Raw genomic sequence first — 21,523 nt, 5'->3', positions numbered from 1 at the left:
ATCATCCAGTCCAATAATTCAATTAAACACCAGAGTGGGCTCTCCAGAAAAAAGCCCAATTTCGGCCCATCAAGAACCGAACCAGTAGGAGATCCACTTGATATCGTCCGCACCGAGACGAAACCCAAACGAACACAAAACGACACCGTGGACGTAAAGAATAATCAATCAATCACGCACGCACACGTTTCGTGTTTTCTCACAGGACACTTTAACCCAGACACCGTCAAGTCCTATCCCCTCACGCACTATATGTGTCACGAATCATCAGCTCTCCAATTCGAACCCTAACCCTAAATTGAACCCAGATTTAGCATGAAAATGAGAGCTAGGGTTCCTCTCTATTCTCCGAATCCACCAGACGTTATTGGATGACCGTCGAAATTGTGTCCGGTTTCGCGAACTCTAATCACGCGTTCTCTTTTTGTGACTCCTTTTGAGCTCGTCTTTTGTTTAATGGAGGGCTCTGCGATTGAGGATCTCGGAGCCCCCGAGTCGTGGGAGGTGGCGGATTTGGACGTGAATTTGAGCAGATTGATGCTTAGAGATTCCAATTCTACGAAGAAGGATTCGTCGGAGTCGCTCTCAGCTGATGCCTTTAACTCAGCTTCCGGATCTGGTCCTTTGTCATCCACCTCGGCAGGAACTGAGGTATCGCAGGATGCCATCAGTCAGGTGGATCAGTTCCTCCGCGAAGCTCTGCAGAACCCTCGAGAGCGTCTTTCTGGTAAGTTTCTTTAGAGAAGATAGGTGTAACACTTACCAAAAAAGAAGATAGGTGTAATTGTTTTTATGCTATTCGTTTCTCAAATTTAGAACGTAGTGCGTCTGTTATGATTTAGCTCTTGTTGATCTCTATTTAATTTCTTATTATTAATATCGTATCTAGAAGAATGTACCGGGCCTGTGTCGATGGTTTAATTCACACCATGGAATTTGTGACTTCATTGAAGAACAGACACACAGCCCGCATGCCGTTTATTGTTCTAAGGCATGGGATAAAATGTGCAATTTGGGATAAAATGTGCAATTTCGGATAATATTCTCACCAATAAAAAGTAAAATAATAACTCTCACTATCTTTGGAGTCTGAAGATGAAATATAGTGGTCTTGTTGATTGCTTGACTATTTGTTCAATTCTACCATTGATCATCCTTTTTTTAGGGTCAGCAATGCTGGAATAATGAGTGTTTGTTGTTTAGTTTTACTGTTCGTTATTTTTATATGACAGTGGGTATCAGGCATATGATTTCTGCTTCAATTAGAAAGAATCATGTATGTGTTGGTAGTTGATATGATGCAGGAGGACCATTAATTGGGTGTTTTATTAGTTAGTCTATTATCATGTCTATTTTAACTAAGTTTATTTGTGTTTTCATAGTAAGGGTATTGTCGGAATTTCCAGGAGTACTGGAATTTCGAATTTATTACTACTTATTTGTTTTGAGAATCTTTTATTAGGTTATTTTGTTAAGTCAACTCATTGTTTTTTTTGAAAGGAAATAAGTTTATTCAAAGGCATCAAGAAAGTGCACCAAATTACAGGGAGGCAATACAAATAGCCTAAAGAAGGCTGTTGCAGGAAAACCAAAGCTTTAAAGTAGAAGAAATACATTCAGTAATAACATTAACAGAAGATTCCATATTGTCAAAGGTCCTCCTATTCCTTTCATTCCATAAGCACCAAAGTGTTAAGTCAACTCATTGTTAGAATTGGAGTCTTATTAGTTTTCTTTTTTAGGAATGCTAGTTTTATTTGAAGGAAGTTTTTATGTTATTAGGATTATTAGGAGTCTATATATATGGATGTAAGTCATGAATGAATAATAATGAAGAGTTTTTATAGAAAATTACAAGAGGAGAGATTCCTTACACACTCGGTGAGAGGCTGAGAGGGGAAGGTGAGAGATTCCTTACACACTCGGTGAGAGGCTGAGAGGGGAAGGTGAGTTTATCCAATCCTACCTGAGAGTTTTAGGATTTCAACTTAGAAGTTTAAGTTTCTATTCTTCTTGTTTGCTGAAAGTTCTGTTTCAGTTTCAATAAATCAAGGAATTGAGAATTTTTTTCCTAGGGTTCTTAATTTTTTGGGTTCAATTTGGGGGTTAGGGTTTTAGTTGCTCAATCCTAAACAAATTCTACATCAGTAGTTTCAAAAACTACATCATGATATTTAAGTAACTATTTTTCTGTCCTAGAATATTGTAGTCTGAATATTGCATATAATAACTAAGTTGGTGTTCGTTATATGCCTTTCTCTGGACGTGTCATTGTGTCACGACTTACTGTCTTTGTGTGTGTGTCTATCTTTTTTTCTCGCCCTCTCTCTGTCTATTTATCAGTTCTGCGGATGGAGCAAGCTGTTGAAAAGTTTATTCGTGATCCTAATCAGCAGCAGTTAGAGTTTCCACAACTGCCTACTTCATATTTACGGTTGGCCGCACACCGCGTGGCACAGCATTACTCACTACATTCTATGGTTTTATCAGATAATAATCTATCTGACAGTTCTGGTTCTAGAATTATTGTCTGCAAGACTTCGGAGTGTAGGCTTCCTCTGATTCGCCTGGCTGACATCCCTGTAAATTTCCCGTCTGAAGATGGTGGTGTTGTCAAGGTTGCAATTAAACAAAGGCCACAGAAACAATCACAAACTTTCAGCAACTCAAACTCAAATTCTTCGAAGAAAAACAATTCCAGAAGTGTCGAGGAAAGAAAAGAGGAGTATAATCGGGCTCGTGCTCGGATATTTAACTCCAGTAATTCTAGTGGTGGCAGTGGAAAACTGGAAGTTGAACCAAAGTTGCCAGATACTTCTCAGCATAGTTCCTTGGGGATATCGAGGTTGGAAGAAAAGCCCTCTTCTGGGTTACCTGATGTGAATTTGGGGAGGTGCTTGATTGAATCTCCTACAAGTAGTAGTAGATTGACTAGAGGTAGGTCTGAGATGGAACCTGTCAGCAGGTACAAACCAAATAATAGGGTGGCTATTTTTCGTGACCGTGAAGTTGAGCGCAAGGATCCTGATTATGACAGGAGCTATGATAGGTATGCAGTTTATCTTATTCCTGTCTTTGATTGATTATATTTTAGTGTCATTTGGTTTTGAATGCCTCAGCATGCCCCTCAAAAATAGAATGACTGGTTATTTTGTCCTGTTTGAACATACTTTTTTAATTTATGGATTGTAAATATCAGGGCTGGGGAAGCGCCTCTACCTGATTATTGATATTTGATACATCGTTCTTGTAGACTTGTGGTCATTCACAGTTTCTTACTTTGGTGTGTTAGTCATGCATTTCCATTAGTGTTTTGATAAATACCACCATTCTATATGTTGTGGAATCTTTGGTGTGTGTAGCTCCCTCTTATGCAGCGTGCATATGTCCTTTGCCTTAATATATTCAGACTATTGTGGACTGATATTATATCTATCCTTTTCCCAGCTGTTGCAATTTTTTTGTCATATTTGTTGAACTGTTGGTCTATAGGCCGGTGAGAGCTCATGGTTTTATACTGCTTTATTTTTGTTTAGAGGATATATGTAGAGAGAGATTGTAATGCTAAGGAGACTGTTCTGACTCTGAATCTCACCACCAGAACAAGTGCATCTCTGGCACATGGTGCCGTTATTTTGTAAAATTATATTCCCACTTAGAGAAAAGGCATTGAGATTGGCTTTGAGGTAGTAGTGGTAAGCGTAGGTCACTTATTGCTTGTATGCATAAAAAGATTGAAAACCATTCATTAGTGGTGTGAAACTAGCAAATCAGAAGAAAGCAACGAAAACTAAGAGGTGCCCGTGGGGGGTGGTTGGATGCCATGTTCTGCTTGAATTATGCTTATGGAAGTTTGGAAATTGGCTGCTATATATTTCTAGCCGCTATCCATTACTGGGTCGAAATCAACTTGGACTGTTATTTTGATTCAGAAGCAAAACTAATTCACTCTTCTATTTTTTGTCAGGTATTCGCAAAGATTTGACCCTGGACTTGGATTTAGTGGAGGGTCATATACCATGCAGCCTATGTACACCCCCGCGGTAACCTATAACACTGAATTTCCACAACTTGGATCGACCCATAGACCTCAAATATCAGTGGAACATCAGTCACGGCCACTCCCTCAACATTTAGCTGGCCCTTGGACTGCCCCATCATCTCCTGCCGGAATTGGCTATGGTCATCCAGAAACCATAATGACGTCGTTTAATCCGAATCATGTTGGTTCACGCACCGCATCGGCAATATATCTGCATTCCTCACAGTATCCTTGTCAACATCCTGGATTGCCTTACATCCATCATGAACATGTTCACCCTCCTTTTTCACAGGTATGGATAGTATAATGGTGAAGCATGTGTGAGACATCAATTTATGTCATGGTTGTATTTCACCATTTTTTCTCCCTAGGGTGGGGTGGGGGGGGTGGACTTCAAGGGGGTGCCACCCATATACAATAATCTACAAGTGATGAATTCCATTACATCAAGAATAGTGTTGTCACCCCATATTTTCTCCCATTGAGCTTTTTTGGGTATTGCCTTATTTATGTTGAAACGGTTGTCTGTAGATGATCTTGTGGCCTTCTAGATCACCATATACTGCAGTCTGACCACTTTTATAGATTCTTGATAATGGGTTGAAGCTTTCAGCACTAGATAGTGTCATGTCATTGCATGATTCATTGAGATATCACAATTTATTAATATGTTCACTTTCTTCCATTGACCACACAGAATTGTGATTGTGCTAATGCACTTGTATCTTTCCTTGATAAATCTGATATTGGCATGACTATTGTGTAGTCTCATCAACAGCAACCTGATGCAAGTTTCGGATTGGCCCGGTTCCGTTGAGGGGCTTGGGCCATGCCTGCACCATGCCAGCGGGAAGGTTAAAGTATGATTGATGCACTATCTGTGATTGTCAACTGGCATGGGTGCAGGCATTGAGAGCCGAGGTGGACTGGCGTGATGTATTGCTCTAATGGACAATGGAATTGATCCATTCCACCATACTTGGCTCTAAGCTTCTTCGCATATTTGGGACAATGGTGAAGAAGCACAAGGGTTTAGCAGATCCTTTGTTTTGTCAGAGCTGTGTGCTCTGTTTCCATAATGATGACGATGATGAAGAATGAAACCTGAAAGAATTAGCAGAGCTGGTAATGTAGATCTCACCACAAATGAAGGTATGCCCTGTTTGCTTGGTCCTTTATTTTTCTGGGAAAGCTACTTTTTGAATATTTCTTAAATAATTCGTTAAAGGAAGTGACTATGCTTTCACCCCCTTTACAGCATCGTGAGGAGCCAAAAAATGCTTTTTACAGTGTCGCGAGGAGCCAAAGTATGCTTTTGAAGAATTAATCTGTAATGTCTGGCAATTCACATTTGGCTTTTGGGAATTTTGGCATACGATAGTCGCCCTCCTTACAAAGCTATTTGTTGTTGGTTATTATCCCTTCTCATGAATATCAGCGTGCATTAGAAGAAAATGAAGCAGTAGCTCCTCATGTACCATAGCAAGTCTATTTTGGACTGTAATAGTTATTTATTCCATCGGTGCTCATGATTTGTGTTATCAGTCCCTTCAGTTCTCTGAACATACTCTCTCCTAATTGCATGAACGGCAGATTTCTGCATATTGCTATGCTATTTCTGTTGCTTTGCGTGCATCACTAGTTGAAGGTTTGTTCATTGGAGGTATCGATTGCTGCTTGTACTGGCATAACAGGAATGGTGCCATACGTGGTCAGGAGAAGGGTTGTTTGAACATGAGGTGCTACCATCGCAGCTGTGCGGCAACCCCCGTGTTGTCTTGGTTAAAAGAATAAATCTTTTAATTAATCTGCTTTTGCTTCCCTATAGGATTCTGTGGAGATGGCAATCTCGGTCTTGGCCATTTTCTGCGTAATTACAGACCCGGCTGTATTGGTTTGATATTCGCGTAGCTTTTAATTCGGTGCTCTCTTTTTTCTGCTTTGACATTTGGAGAGTTGTTGGGAGGATTAAAGGTGTATGAGGGCGGGAGTTCGAAACTAGTTGGGATATTTCTCAAGGGTTATCTGGGCCCTGCATTCACTTATGGGGGACTTCTGTCCACTTGAACGGGCTTTGGCCCTGTCTAAAGCGTCTATCGTTGTGGTACGGACTTTGTGGTCGGACCCGAGTTTAAAATTGACCTAGGTGCATACTTTAATCCATACGAGATTGAGGTATCTCTCACTCAAGGGTGGTTCATCTATAAGAATATTTGAAAGGTCCAACAAGTGACACAAATGGTGGGTAAGGGAAACCGACTCCCAAACGGGTGGAGGTAAGTGAACCCAACATCAATTTTGTCCTTAGAAGTGCCCTCTATAATTGAGAAGTGTTGGATTTTAATTTATAAAACACTTTACATTCCCTTTTCACTGTGGGACTTTCCATCTTAACAAGAATCCCTAAAATACCAGTTCCCTTTGCATTTATCCTACTGAAATTTCTGGCTTAGGAGCGCAATTCCGAAGCTGATGTTCTAATGGGCATATGGCAGCGGAATGGTGAGGCATGCTATGTGAATTCTGAACTGGGAAAACATTTCAATTCATTAACTCATCTTTCAAAATAAAGAAGAAAGTTGGCGCCCACAATTATATCGCATCAGATACGATAAAATTCCTGATGCAACCATGCTGCACTTTTGGTATCTTTCTGTCACATGAATGTGAAATGCACTTTTGGTAGCCTCATGTCACATGAATATCAAATGCACGAGCCAGTCCCTCCAGCCCCTCTTTCGTGTTCATCCTCACTACACATGAACCATCACTGGTTCGTCTGCGTCTGCATCTTGTCTCCTCAACATCTATCTTTCTGTTAGTTGCTTCTGCAACTATACAAAGTCCTTTTTACGTGCAACGCTTTAAAGGCTACTCTTTCCAAGGAAAGACATTGATTATTCTTCCCCCGTCTTGAGTGTATTAGCAGTTAAAGTTCAGGGTAATCAAGTTCCTCTCGACGGTAAAGGCACACAAGGGGGCTTTGCATGTTGGTTTCTGCTGCTTTAAGCCATTTAATTTCAGGCATCTTTGTTTTTCCAGTAGTCAGCTGCACTAGTATATAAATACATGTATCTACATCACCAGCATAAGCCATAGCCATATTCTTTTCCACAGGCTTTTCCTCTGAAATTCTGCTGCTTCAGAGGGTACAAGGTATGTTTCTGTTTTCTTTTCCATAACATGTTGCCTTTGGTCTTTTTGATGTCGAACACTATCAGAGAACCATCATCTGTGCCCCATAGTTAGCCTATGCTACCATGCCTGCATACACAGCAAAAACATATGTGCACACACGCATGGAGAAAGCACATAGGAGTGGGAATTTCCAATCTATCCCGTCGATGGGTAGGATACTTGATAAAACAAGATATACAACCCAAGCCTAGATTCTCCAAGTCCTTTGCCCATCGATAAATGATATCTATTGAGCGGAAATAATTTCTCTGAAGCCTTAAAGTAGTCGTAAAACACTTCACTGTACATCAGCAGCTTATTATAGGTGATCAAGATACAAGGTCTGATGATGGCTTCCTATTTAACAACTTTGTTATACCACTAATTTAAGATATTTCTTCTAACATAATAACTTTCATATTTTTCAGAGAGAGAAGCAGTTCCAATGGACAAGTTAAACTCGCAACTATACTTGCAGAACTGTTACATAATCCAACAAAATGAGAAGCTAAGGAAGAAAGCTCACCTGCTCAATCAAGAGAATCAGGCTTTGTTGTCCGAGCTGCAGCAGAGACTCTCAAAGGCCAATTCCAAGCCAAACACCAGTTCTGACTTCAATGTTGGCTCAACTTCTGCCGAAAATGCTACTAATTCGAGCAAACCATAAATCTCTGGATGCAGATCGCCCCAGCACTGTCCCTCACTCTTTTTCGGCATGAAAACTATAGAGATTTAGAACTTTCAAGCTCTTATATAGATCTTCGACTTTTGGAGGAAAATTAATTTGATGAACTGAAGATGTTTGATGGAGAAATAAATGAAATCTTATTCTCTTCTCTCTACCTCTTTGATTTGCATACAAGAGTTTTGTTCACAAGCGCAATAAGTATGCAACATTCTAATCCACTTGTAGCTTCTTGTCTATGCTTGAGAATGTTTGGTAAAATGCTTTAAAATACTTGTAAGCAATGCCAATATCTTCCTTTGCACATATCTCCCTCACACTGCAAGTAGAAGATAAATAAATAAGTATTTTAACGCAAGTGATGAGTTTCATGTTAAATACATGTGCAAACATAATATGATGGAAAAGCCTTTGCATTCATCTTCGCAGCTTTACCCATGTGTCCGAAAACCAGAAAACCAAATTAGCTGAAAGCTCTCCATGTTTTTGTCATGGGTTCATGTACGGAGTACCACAATTAATCGACAAGAAATGTGAAGCAACATATTCAACATATCTGCATAATGTGCCTTTAAACAAGGAGGTAATTTTGTGCCAAGCAGAAGGGCAAAAAGCGAACAAATTATGGCATTAAGATACAAATCACAACCATGGAAGGATGCATTGCTATTTTTGCCTATGACTTCTACGTGCGCATACTTTTACCTGTGGGAACTGGGAAAGCAACAGACAGGAATTTGTGCACACCATGAAGCAAGCTGAATTCTATAGACAATTTGGAGTAAACTTCTCTGAGTTTTTTCAGTTTTCAAAACATAGTTTTAGTGGCACTTTTATTCTAGACTATTCTCAATATATAACAAAAATAAATACAATCTACAAACTCAATATCCCGTTATCTATTTATAGATTATCTCTGATGAGTAAATAATCGTAAAGGATTCCCAGCCAAAAAAAATCCTAAAGAATGAGTTAGAGATTTCTTCCTATGTACATCAATACTCTGTCCAGATGGTGGGGAGAGGGCTTCCGTGACCTGAAATTAGTACTATCAACTATGAAATGCCAAAAAATTAAAAGTGAATTTTCAAATTACCTGTGCATGGAAAGCTGAGCAATGCCGCAATCAACAGTACGGATGCCAACTCCTGATGCAAGGATTGGACCTATGGTAGATCCACATCCCATATCATTCCTCACCACAAATTCCTACACAGAATCCCAAAAAATCAAGTTGGTCAACTTAATCCATAGTCAATAGCTGCAATATAATGCAATTTAGAGTAATAATTACTTCCATTTTGTTGTCAAGTAATGCTATATCACCACTGGACAACACAGGAGTAAACAAAATCAATATAATTACTAGATCGCAGTTTCTATATCTTGGGTGATTGAGAAAAGAATTTTTTCCTGTCTGACTATTGTTGTTATTGGCTTTGACTTTGGTAGCCAAGGAATTAAGATTTTTTAAAATTATTGATGGACAACGTCAAGCCTCAGTAATCATGTAGGATTATAATTAAATTTTTTATTTACAGAAAGATTTTGATGGGTTTCTATGAACCAAATTGAGATCATGGGTGAAGCAACTAATTTACTAGTATTTATTGAAATGTCTTTTTTCATGTAGAAAACTATATGTAAGATGATTCACGAAATACATGAGATTTATTTGCCAATATCAATTCTGAGGTCCCCAAAGGGTCAATTTCAATTCTCAATTACCTGAGTTGGAAGGTCGTGAATTCTGCCAACTTCTTTAAAAAGGAAAGCTGTGACATCACTAGTTGCGTACCGCTGATTTGCATTGTACTTGATAACAAGTCCCTTCTGCATTTCTGGCCGATGATGCTCTTCATGCTTATCCATAAAATTAGGGTGAACTGCATGAGCCATGTCCGCAGACACTAGATAGAGAGAAGATAATTAAAAAAATAAAGGTTTAAGTTTTGTTAAAAGATAAGTATATAGTAGATTGAAGATTAAGCAACATGAAATGAACCACATCCATATTCATTTTGTATGATGTATTGATGTGAATTATATTTATATCCATGACAGTGAGTTGATAAAATGTCCACGCCAATCGACCACATGAGGAAAGATATTCAACCATGCCAAACATAAACCGAACCATACCAAGAAATGATTGCCGAATCGCTCGCTCAGTCACACCCTCACTGATGTAACCATGAGCCAAGCAACCAACTATGCGTCTCATGGCCTGAAACATGGTTGGTGCGCCAGCTCCCTGAATTGAACCTGAACCTACCTAAAACAACAAGAGTCAGTCAGAAATACTTCTTTTCTTCTTGTACCCCTATCAGCCCTCCTCCCCCCCACCCCCCCAAATCTCTTCAAATAGATGAGTCAGGACAATATAGTGAAGTAAGACAGATGTACCATTCATTATCAATGTTCAACGAATTAACGTGAATCTAGCACATGAAACTTGGACATATCAACTCACTTTCAAACAATATTAGATTTCCTTATATGCTGACTGCCTACTTATTACTGATTCATTTTTTTCCCGAAAAAAGGAAAAGAAAGTGATAGGGTGCTGAGCACTCTATCTATTTGATTCTATCCACCATCCAATGGTGAAAGACTTCATAAAGAGGAAGGCTTTTGTCTTGAGGAATCTCTCACGGCATAAGAAAATTCATGACATATATAAAACAATCCATGAAACCACAAACTATTTTCCAAAATCATTCACTAGTACAAACATGTGGGGGTAAGGTCCTCGTACATTCTGAAGATTGCAACCTAGAGTTCACAAGTTCAATTCCAGGAAACAGTCTCTTACATATTATGTGTGGGATAAAGTCTGCATACATCATGTTTGGGCCCAACCCCACCCACTATGTGAGCTTTGTGCTTGAGAGTTGTTTACCTTTACCATTCAATGGTACAAACATGTTCATACGAAAATACTTCAAATGAAAATTTATCCAAATTGGTTTTTGGTAATTTTGGAATGAGAATACATGAGAAATAAAAAAAAAATTCTTCCTTTAGGTAGCAAATTGTGCAAAAAGAATTTACCTCCTCATTGTCAAACAACGCAACCATACGGATAGCATGTTCACTTGATAAATCAGTGGATGATTTGCATGAATCAACAAGAGCCCTTAATGCACAATAACTTGAAGCAAGATTATCTAATCTTCCAGAAAAAATAAATTCGTCATTTCCTCCTCCAAGGCAGCTAGGTTGGGTGTCACAAAGATTCAACTCAATGCTAACTATGTCATCAATGCTGCAACTCAGCTCTTCTGATAAAACCTACAATTAAATTTCACAAATTAAACAAAATTTAGCTCGCCATATAATCACTTTGACCGGTTGCAGCATGACGAATTCCAAAAATTTACTCTCAAGATTAATCACTAAATTAATATCCAATCAATAAATCTCACACCGGGGCACTGATAGTATGGGGAAGCATATATTCTGAAAAATCATCCCAAATAGTATAATACAGAATATAATTTCATTTCCATGATTTTTCTCACGTATCCATGTTTTAATATTTTCACTACAAATACAGGTGAACCTTCTTTTTTTCTTTTAAATGCTATAACAGCAATGCTACTATGCTAGACAGGTTCTATGGAAATTTAGGTCTCAATTCCTAGTCCACTAGGCAGAAAGAGCCTAGCTTTTAGCCCTCAACATATACCACTTAAAAGCTGACTTTGATTCTCTCTTGACTGAGAGCCGTCAGATGATAGGCATGATAGACTTACCTTCATGAGCAGAAGATGGTGAGGACCTTTCGGAGATAATACATTACTTTTTGACTCAGCTTCCTCCAGTTTCATAGCAAAGATTGGAATAAGGTGAGTCTCCAGGTTTGGTTTAAACCCATCTTTATTCACCGTGCTAAACAATACAATACAGTACAGAAAGCCAGCAAATGATTATGAGTTATCATGTGAACAAGCTCGGTAACTGAAATCCATGTCCAAAGAAAATGGTTCTGACAAAAACTTCAACAGACTTCAACCAACAGAAACAATAAAACTACCAAACTTTGCATGAGATAAATGGTAGCAGATTGCCCAAAAACATCAAGAGAATCAGATAACGCTGAAGGAAAAGGAAAATTCAATAAATGAGAAATACCAACAGAGTAGACGCTCTATATGAAGCACTTATGCCACTGATCAAGAAATCCTCTACAGGGAAAGCTCTCTCAGGCCCTACAGTTCTTTTCAATGACACCATCATGGCAGGAAATATTGAAGTTTCACCCAGGCTGAGCGCCTAGTGTTTCAGTGTGTACAAGCTACCAATTACGGAATTACCCTTGAAATCCTAACCATTGAGTACATGTCACTCCACTCAAAAAAGAGAAAAGAGCAGTACCAGACTACCAGGGCCTTATACTCGTAGAGTAGCAGTACCAGGCCATAAGCAAAAGTTTCCTCTCAAATGTTCAAATCTGCTCTCCACAGTCATTGCACAAGGTGCACATTTTATCCGCACAGAATAAGTTCTGGGGAAGCCTTGGTCTGCCTGAGGAAACTAATAGTTCCAAGAATTACATAATGTGTAATCAGACGGATGAATCTAAATATAATTATTTACTTTTCTGCTCAGTTGACCTTCACTATCTAATGAGCACAACTTCCACTCTTTCAAAGCTTGAATAAGCTAACGATTTCAATTTAAAATCTTCTATCCAATCCACATAGCCACATACTGTTGCAACTCCATCTTCAGAAATAGGAACAACAAGAGAATGAAAATACCACTCAGGGAAACCTTACCACAGCATACCTATTTCTCAAAAATAACTATTCCATCTTTGATGCCTTTATATGTTTCCACAAATGAGTGACAAAAACAATAAATATTTTAGGCACTAAATTCTTTTTTTAGCAATGTACACCTATATTAAATAAGAAATGGTTAGCTATCATAATCACTAATCTGGTCCAAAATAAAATCAAAGAAGTTCCAGCAATAGAAATGCAGATTCAACTCTTAGCTTCAACTAGCATAACTACACCATAGAATAATCATAAATTATACAAACTCGCCATCAAGAATGTTCATGGTATACAATAAGAAATATATGAAATTCAAAGGACGAAGCTTCATACCGATCAAGATGAATAGCCAGAGTTGGAATTCGTAACAGCGGTTTCTTTACTTTGACAAGCTTCTGCAAGTAAGAACCATCACTACTTCTCACTATAACCCTACCTGCAACACTCAAGTCTCTATCAAACCAAGTATGCCATAGACCACTCCCATAAGTCTGCACATTGACCATTTGATAACAAGATTTTGATGATGCAGATTTTGGCTTAAGTTTTAAGCATGGGCTATCTGTGTGTGCGGCAATCACATGAAAACCATTTCCAATGGTGTACCTGCAAGGTCAAGACAATCCTGTAAGTAAGCAATTGACGTTGAAAATACATATAAGTAGAAAAAAGCAAATAAGATAACAGAACCAAGAAAAATGAATGGCAAGAACTAAAATGCAAGCAGGATAGAAAGAAGAAAGACGAGATTGCTAAAAATGTTGGCCCAGAGATTGTATCAGCATTGACTAAGACTTGAAATTTCATTCCACTCACTTTTCTCCAACAGCAAAAGCAACCAAGGAAGACATGTTTCGTGTAAAGAAGTATCGTCCACCAGGCTTTAGGTCCCATTCATCATTCTCATTCAGCAAATGGAAGCCGGAAGCAAGAAGTTGTCGTTTTGCTTCGGCTGCAAGTATGTAAATGGAGAAAAGTAGAGAAATATTATAAGACCAGATTATCCTTTGAACATAAATTTGAAAATTCAAGTAATTCCTTTCCAAAAGCATTTGTGCTGTTGGGCTTTACTACAATAATTAGAAGATAAAATTAAGCACTATCATTTTCTCTTTCACATTTAGAATATTTTTATGCTCTGTAACAACTTTGTATTGCTATTTTGGAGCCACTTATTCATTGTATAACTGCATGATGCACCATTTTTTTCCCACATGAACAGTTTACTGTTGTAAATTGGTCATCCCCCATGCAATTCCCTACCATCAAATCCCTGTGACCACACCATGCAAGGTTTCGCCAAGTTGTTAACTGTTCACTGATAGCTTTGTCTTTGAGAAATTAAAAACTTCTAAGCCTTTCAGTTGGAAGTTGGAACTCATAGCTAGTGCATTAAGCAAGCCTGAGTTTGACCAATTCCCTTAAGAGTGCTTCAGAAATAAAGTGAATACATATTTGGCCAATTAGAATTATGCAAAGGTTTAGGATCATGGTAAAGATAAAGTGCATTCAAACACCGCACATTCACATAATGCAATATGTTTTCATCTTTCTATCAATTAGCTTAGTATATGATTAAACCTTTTTCTACTTTGTGCCAAGAATTTTAAGTCTAATTCATCTGAAAAATAGAAAACATAGTCACGATGTCCCCCGACTCCCCCCTCCTTTTCTCAGTAACCAAACAACAGCCTAAAACAACTCATTATTATCATATTTCCATGAAACACATAAATATGAATTACATATTCACGCAGTAGAAAGTGGAAATTTGTACCAGTAGCGTGAAACTGAGTCCACGACTCGTTGAGATAATCCAATAAATCTCCAACAATGGATCCACCTGGCGAGCAACAGCCCTAAAACACCATATCTAGCTATATTAGACATATAGGGAGAGCAAGCAAGAGAGAGATTAGCAGAGCAGAGAGCGAACCTCGGGGGTTTGGTCAGATTGGGAGCACAGAATACGAGAGGTGTGGAATTTGCGGACTCGGAAGTCAATGGCGTTTCGGTGACGACAATTCGAAAAAATGACCGAAGGTCTAACCACCGGAGATGGACGGAGAAGTTGCACTCGAGCTAACGTTGCTGCCATTTCTTCTTCGTGGAGGTGCAGTGAGGATCAGTGTGACTGCTCTTGTTTTACGGTACTAGTACACATCCCTGAAATATATATCCCTAAACTTACATAACTAAGTGGCATACCACCTAGACATGATTGATGACAAAACAATTTTTAAAAAATTTGAATGGTTTACCTGCAAAAAAAAAAGTAGAATAAAAGCAAAATAAAAATTTGAAAAACTATTTCTCTCTCTTACCTCTCTCCCCATCCTCCACCCATCCCCTCATTCTCTCTCTACTCTCTCCATCTCTCCCCCTCTTCCTCAAGATCCATGGCATCAGAGACCTTCTACTCAAGATCCATGGCATCAACATTGTGACTCGGGTTTCCATCGATGGCCTCCTCCTCAAGCTCTCCCTTTCGATTCGAGTTTCCATCTATTTTTCTCCATCCCTTGCCGTTAATGGCGTCCACCAGCAAATCTGAGCCTCCAACGATGCTGTCTAGGGAGATCTGGAGACCTACCAAGAAGAAGAAAAGGCGATGATGTTTCTTGTTCAACATTTTCATCTTCAACATCCAAGATCTACAAGATCGCTTACTAATTCTTGTTGTTTCATCCATTCATGTTGTTGATCTGACCTTATTTTAATGATTGAAGGATACAGTGCCTTATTACATTATTCTGAAAGGGAACAGTGTCTTATTACACTGTCCAATCTGGACAGTGTAAAAAAGGTTTTGAGTTCATTTGTTTGAGTTTTAGTTTCATAGAAAATGAATTGAAATTATTTTGGATGGAATTTTTATGGGATTTTATGCTCTGACTCATTGTTACATATTGAATTTAATTAATTACGCTGTCAATATAATTAGTTACACTGTCCATTGGGACAACGTAATAAAAAAACTATATCAATTTGAGCCAAAGCATCCCAATAAGATATTGCCTTATTACATTGTCTAGTTGCAAACAACGTGACTAATTATCATTTTTCAAAAGAGATATCGCACTAAGACACTTTCTTTATTTTGGACAACGCAAACAAACCTTACAGCGGCTTATTACATTGTCAAAATAATTAGTTACACTGTCAGTGTAATTAATTACAATGTCAATGTAATAAGCCACTGGTGCTTCCTTCGTCCTTTTCCAGATTTCAAACATAAGATCTACGTTTTTCATGGTTACTTAGTTCTTAAAAGTTCACCTATTTTCTAAACATTCTAAAAATCATTTGTTGTGGACACTCCAACCGATATATTGCTACTTCTTGATCATCAACTTCCGGGGTGTTCTCTACATGTTCACTCCATCCCGAAGACAACGTCTTTCACACTAATCACCAACAGGAAACCTTAAACGAACCTCACAAAATTTAAAGAAATCGCTGTTCTATTTTTTTCTTGAAGATGTTGCGACTTGGAGAAGAAAGAAAAAAGAAAGAGGGAGAAGATGGAGAAGAGAGAGAAGAAAGAGAAAAGAAAGAGGGAGAAGATGGTGAAGAGAGAAGAAAGAGATATTAAAAAAAATCCCTAGATGAGAAGAGAGAGAGAATGGACGAATACAATAGGAGTAGACGACAAAAAAAATCCCTAGATGAGAGAGAAACGGGAATTGCAGAACTAATTATATCTTTTATTTAATTGATAATTTGGTTATTTAATTGGATATCTATGTGTTTGGTTATTTAATTGGATATCTATGTGACATGTTGAGTTGTACAGCCACATAGATTAGGGAAGTTTAGGGATGGAAAAATTAGGGACACATATCATTTTCGCTTGTTTTATTATGGCTTCTCACTTCTCAGCAAGATTTGATAGGCAAATGCATATTCACACATTAGCCATTTGAGTCTTTATTTTTACATTTAGCGGCATATTATTATTTCTAATTACAGACTGACCCCATTGTATTGGTTTCCTTGGAAAGGAACTTTCCATTGACAGTAACCTGCAACTACTTCGACATCCAAACCCTGATTTTCCCCAAATCTGATTCCGATCCCCTTAATGTCGAAGGAAGTCAACGTGCCACCGGTCGTATTCCCTTCCGGGTGTCAATGTGGTCCCCACTGCCCCAACCCAGCGCCGTCGCAGCGTGGTGGTTTGTCACATATCCCACATCAGAGATGAACGGTCGACGCGGACCAACGGTCCCTATTGAGGGGCCTAGCTGCCTGAAAGCTTTAGGAAGAGTGTGTCCGACGAGAACGTTGGTGTCGGAAGCGTGGTGGTTTGTCACATATCCCACATCAGAGATGAACGGTCGTGATGAACGATCCCCATTGAGGGGCCTAGCCGGGTGAATGCAGGCAGAGTGCAGCCGACGTGACTTCGGTGTTGGAAGCGTCCGAAAAATGGGTTGAGGCAAAGTGTTTTATAAGAGTGGAGAAACCTATCACTGGTAAACCTATTTTCTAATGTATAGTTAAGCCCATGACACGTTTTCAACGTTTCCATTCCATTTTGTCACGTATCCCATATCGGAAGAATGAGTTAAGACAAAGTGCTTTATAAGATTAGACAATTCGTGTGAACTCATGGAGAGAACTCGAATCTCCACGAGGATGCAGATTTATCAGGGCCGTTTCTGTTCTTCATCGCTTTTGGATTGTTTCAATTGTTAGCTGGGAAGATCCATTTCGGAATCATATTGGGTTGGGTGTGTGCAATGGGACATTTGGAGTTTCCGTTTTCTGGTCTACGCGTGTTTGCACGAGGCTGCTTGTGGAGGTTGGCAGATGGGATGAGCATCGCAGGTTGGTTGCCTATGCTTGTTACTTGATTTTCATGCTATTTTGCGCTATTGGTTATTTTTTGAATAAGAATGATGCCTGCTTTATTGGCTCAAATTGCTCTGGAAGTAGCTGAGATATGTTGTTGTTCAAATATTGTTTGTCCCTATAGGCGTATTGATTGATATGGTCGGCATTAAAATGATATTCATGGCAAAATTACAAGGTCATTTCAGTGATTGTCTTCTGCTATTGAAAGAAACCATGTTGGCTTCTGACGAAGCTATATACTTCTACTATGTTTACAATGTCTTTCATGCCTAACTTTTCTGCTTAATGCAGGGATCTAATTAGTTCATTTCTTTGATTCGACTTGATCTCTTTTCATCCCCATAAGAAACTATGGAGAATCTGATGCCTTTACCCATGAAAGCAAAGAATTATACTATTCACAAGTTGAAGTAGAAAAGAATAGCTATAAGCATGTGTTGTGTTCACTGTCATCTCACATTGTGTAGACTATTTGTCATTATGTATTGCAAAACTACCTAAAGACTTGATCCTGCAACTGTCGGCATTCCTACTAATAGAGGCTCTGGACAGAGAGCAACGAATGCAACAATAGACGGAGTCTTACGGATACTAGTTTTTTTTTGTCTCAACATCCTGATGGATCGTACTTAACACAAGAGGGGGGTGAATTGTGTCCCCAAATTCCGATAGGAATCTCCTTTTATAATTTAAAAGGAAATCAATGTCAATTAACAATTAGCACACAAATTTGAACTCTAATGATTATCCTAATCAATATTCATTTCAATGCAAGATGTGATACAATATGGTGAATGATCAATTATCAAATAATCAAGGAATTGCAAAAACAGATTTTTCAAACAACACACTGCGCACAGATTTTACAACTCAAATTTCACCTAGCAAATCAAGTCAGAATTCAATGAAATTTGGTATGCAGTATCACAACACCCTAATGAATACTATATCAAAAATTCAGATTAAAATTCAAAGTTTAGCTATGTGAACAGTGCACGGACAGACTAGTGGTTCAGAAAATTCTGCAATCAAAACACTTAATCAATCAACAAGCAAGCAATGCAATCAAGAAAGTCCACACAACAATTTATAGTAGTTCGGAGACTCTTCTCCTACATCTACTACCTAGGTTCACCAACCTAGGATTTTCCAACCTCCACTAAGGATGTGGTTTTCTCAAGAGCTCCACAAAACTCGCAAGGGTTTTTAGGTCACCCTTAAAACTGAAGATTTCAAGACAATCTTCAAACTTTACAACCAAGGGTTTCAAGCACTCCCTTAAACTCAACCTCAACAAGGTTTTTGCCCAATGAAGGGACTTTTACAAGTGTTCGGTATAAATGGTTCGCTCAAGGTTTGCACTAAGCAAATGGGGTTGAGCAACACTCAAGAATCACAATATCACCTCACGGGTTGGATAGAAAATGAAGAATAATGAGGATTTTCGAATCTGAAAATAAGAAGCCAAATGAGAAGCACTCCCTCTTTGCAAAAGCAAAATAGTGAGGAAGCCTTTAGAGTGGCTTGGGTAGAAGCTTGGATTCAATGGCACAAACTAGCTTGGAAGCTTTGAGAACAAGAATTTCTTCAATGTAATTTTGGCTTCTCCAAGTTGGAATGAGGAAGAACCCCTCTTTATAATTTACCAAGCTCTTGTGATTTCCACCATTGGATCTTTTTCTATCTTCAAATCTCGACCTTCAATTACATGTGCAAATCTTGGCCATTGAATGAATAGATCATTAAATCTTGACCTTACAATATGTAGCCGTTGCACTTGCATTATTTTCCAAGTCTAGCTTTCCAAGATTTGAGTTGTCATGTGCACTTGCAGCCATCTTTGACAATTTGATCAAACTTGCACCAAATCTTGACCTTGGTATCTCCAACAATTTTGTCATCTTTGACCATTTGATCAAACTTACACCAAATCTTGGCCTTGGTATCTCCAATGATTTCCTACAAAATGTGTAGCAACTTGCAACAATCTTTGACTCCAAAAATCAAGTAAGATCTTCTTTTAAGTCAAAAATTGCAAGCAAGAATATGGTCTTATGCACAACCATTGGATTCACCTTTTAAATGGTCATCTTAACCCTTCAAGTCTTGTTGTAATCTGATCCATTCATAATTCAAAACAATTCAATCTCAGCCATAGATTAGTGTACCGTTGGAGCTTGTAGTCTTCAAGAATATCTTCATAATCTAAGTCTTGTCTAGTTGCAAAATATACTTTCTCATCTCTTACAAATTTCAACCATTGCATTTGTCCTTTAGCTTCATCAATTGTCTTCTCACAAAAATATGATCATTGACCTCAATAAAGGAAGCATGTGCAAGATCTTGTTTGATGAAGACAAGAGATCCTTCAAGTGACCAAACATGTCCCTCCAATCTTGACTTCAAACTCTGAATTTGGCAGCACCAATATATCCATATTATACAGCCCTAAGGCTTGTTCCAATCATCAATCAAAATGCCTTAGTGGAAGGTTGATGAACATAGGTTTTTCTTGGTTTTCTAGAGATCCAAGCTCATACTTGAAAACCGGACTTCAATTCACTTGAGCAAACTGAATTCTGAGTGATATAACATCCTCATGATGATTAACCTACAAAGAAATAGGAGGTAGAACTCCCCAATTGCATGTAAGCTCAAAGAGCTTCATATAGAGCGCATAGGTTAATTACATTAGAAAAACAACCCAGAAAATTCATATTACTGCATGATAAATCATTTTATATATATTAAAATGTCCATATAAAATTTCATAACAATCGGAAATCGTTTGGTCACTCAACCAAGCAAATAAGTCACTAATAGTGAAACCGATAAATTCTAAGTGTAAATTCAATGTCATTTTGCAAACTCAGTGTAAATGACCTTTTCTCTTGAACTTTACTAGGTCAAATATGTTCATAGTGATAAAACTAAGATGCACACGAAATTTCATTTAAATCGGAGTTCATTTGGTTCACCACGTTCACAAAGAACACATATGCACAAAATTAGGTAAAACCTAGTTTTGGCGGAATTTAAGCATATGACCAAATGTATATGTGATGCACTTAATTTATCATGATTATAGTCCTAGAACATATATTAGACTTTTATGTGCATGTGGTTCAAATTTCAAGTCATTTTGATCTAAGTTGGTTAAGATAAATTATGATCATTAGAAGATTAATGCCCTAACTTAGTCCATGTATGTTTGTTTTCAAAACTAAATTTCCAGCACTATCTCAAAAATATATAGATATCAAATTCACATAGAGCTATGCATAAGCCTTCATTTAAGTGTATATGCACAATTAAGATATTAAACAATTAACCAAATAACCATTTAAGCATGTTTTCTAGCATTTTAGGATATGTTCAAGTCAAGCATGCTCACACACATTTTAGTATACAATCATACACAATCATCAAAAACACAATGTTGACCTAGACAGTAAGTCTTGCTCCAACACTTCCTTCATATTCCATTTGTATAAATATTCAAAGGTAAGAATCAGCAGAAACCAATATCTTTCTCAAGAAATCTTCAAGGATGGATACACCTAACTCTCCACCTGCAAAAAGGTCTAGAACTGATGAAGGTTCTACTTCTAAAGAAGATGAAGGTGGAAATGATCCCAGATTCAACCTCTCCCCTATAAGGGAAGACGTATACGAGGACGATCCCCAGAAAACCATCGAATCTCTACAAGAAGCTTTGAGGGAAACCAAAAGGAGACTTAAAGAAGCAACCGACAAAGTTCAAGACTACAAAAGGCAACTTATGGTTTCAAAGTATGCCATACAAGGTGTTCGATATATGTCATGGGGCAGACAAGCAAGTACTCATGACCCAGATAAATTGCACGAAGCAATCACTGAGATCACAGTACAACTTGGATCTGTTGTAAATGGAATAGATAGTGTTCTTTATACCCTAGAATAAAATTCCTGTCCAACACATCCAAGATAGTT

At 38.1% G+C, this 21,523-nt stretch overlaps 2 protein-coding genes across 3 annotated transcripts; one reads left to right on the top strand and one right to left on the bottom strand.

The window, feature by feature from the left end:
* The first annotated feature begins 224 nt into the window (after positions 1–224).
* On the top strand, positions 225–5,675 carry LOC119988355 (R3H domain-containing protein 2-like). Of its 2 annotated transcripts, none has more exons than XM_038833358.1 (5): positions 225–727; positions 2,344–3,049; positions 3,968–4,334; positions 4,809–5,194; positions 5,301–5,675. In XM_038833358.1, the coding sequence occupies exons 1-4, from the start codon at positions 457–459 to the stop codon at positions 4,857–4,859; spliced, it is 1,395 nt and encodes a 464-aa protein (XP_038689286.1). In that variant the 5' UTR covers positions 225–456; the 3' UTR covers positions 4,860–5,194; positions 5,301–5,675. The 2 variants fall into 2 exon arrangements, with proteins under 2 accessions (XP_038689286.1, XP_038689287.1); XM_038833359.1 differs by lacking the exon at positions 225–727 and adding an exon at positions 833–1,902 and having other exon boundaries at positions 1,947–3,049.
* A 2,211-nt stretch (positions 5,676–7,886) lies between these two features.
* Positions 7,887–16,838, bottom strand: LOC119988354 (probable aspartyl aminopeptidase). Its single transcript, XM_038833356.1, has 11 exons — positions 16,553–16,838; positions 14,628–14,839; positions 14,469–14,550; positions 13,508–13,643; positions 13,025–13,297; positions 11,663–11,798; positions 10,959–11,198; positions 10,047–10,179; positions 9,633–9,814; positions 9,001–9,113; positions 7,887–8,223 (listed from the first exon to the last, which is right to left on the bottom strand). The coding sequence occupies exons 2-11, from the start codon at positions 14,787–14,789 to the stop codon at positions 8,118–8,120; spliced, it is 1,563 nt and encodes a 520-aa protein (XP_038689284.1). The 5' UTR covers positions 14,790–14,839; positions 16,553–16,838; the 3' UTR covers positions 7,887–8,117.
* Positions 16,839–21,523: the final 4,685 nt, after the last annotated feature.

The sequence above is a fragment of the Tripterygium wilfordii genome, chromosome 21 (assembly GCF_013401445.1).
Source record: "Tripterygium wilfordii isolate XIE 37 chromosome 21, ASM1340144v1, whole genome shotgun sequence".
Lineage (NCBI taxonomy): Eukaryota > Viridiplantae > Streptophyta > Magnoliopsida > Celastrales > Celastraceae > Tripterygium > Tripterygium wilfordii.
Note: the sequence above shows the minus strand (reverse complement) of the source record. Positions and strands in the feature narration are given on the sequence as shown.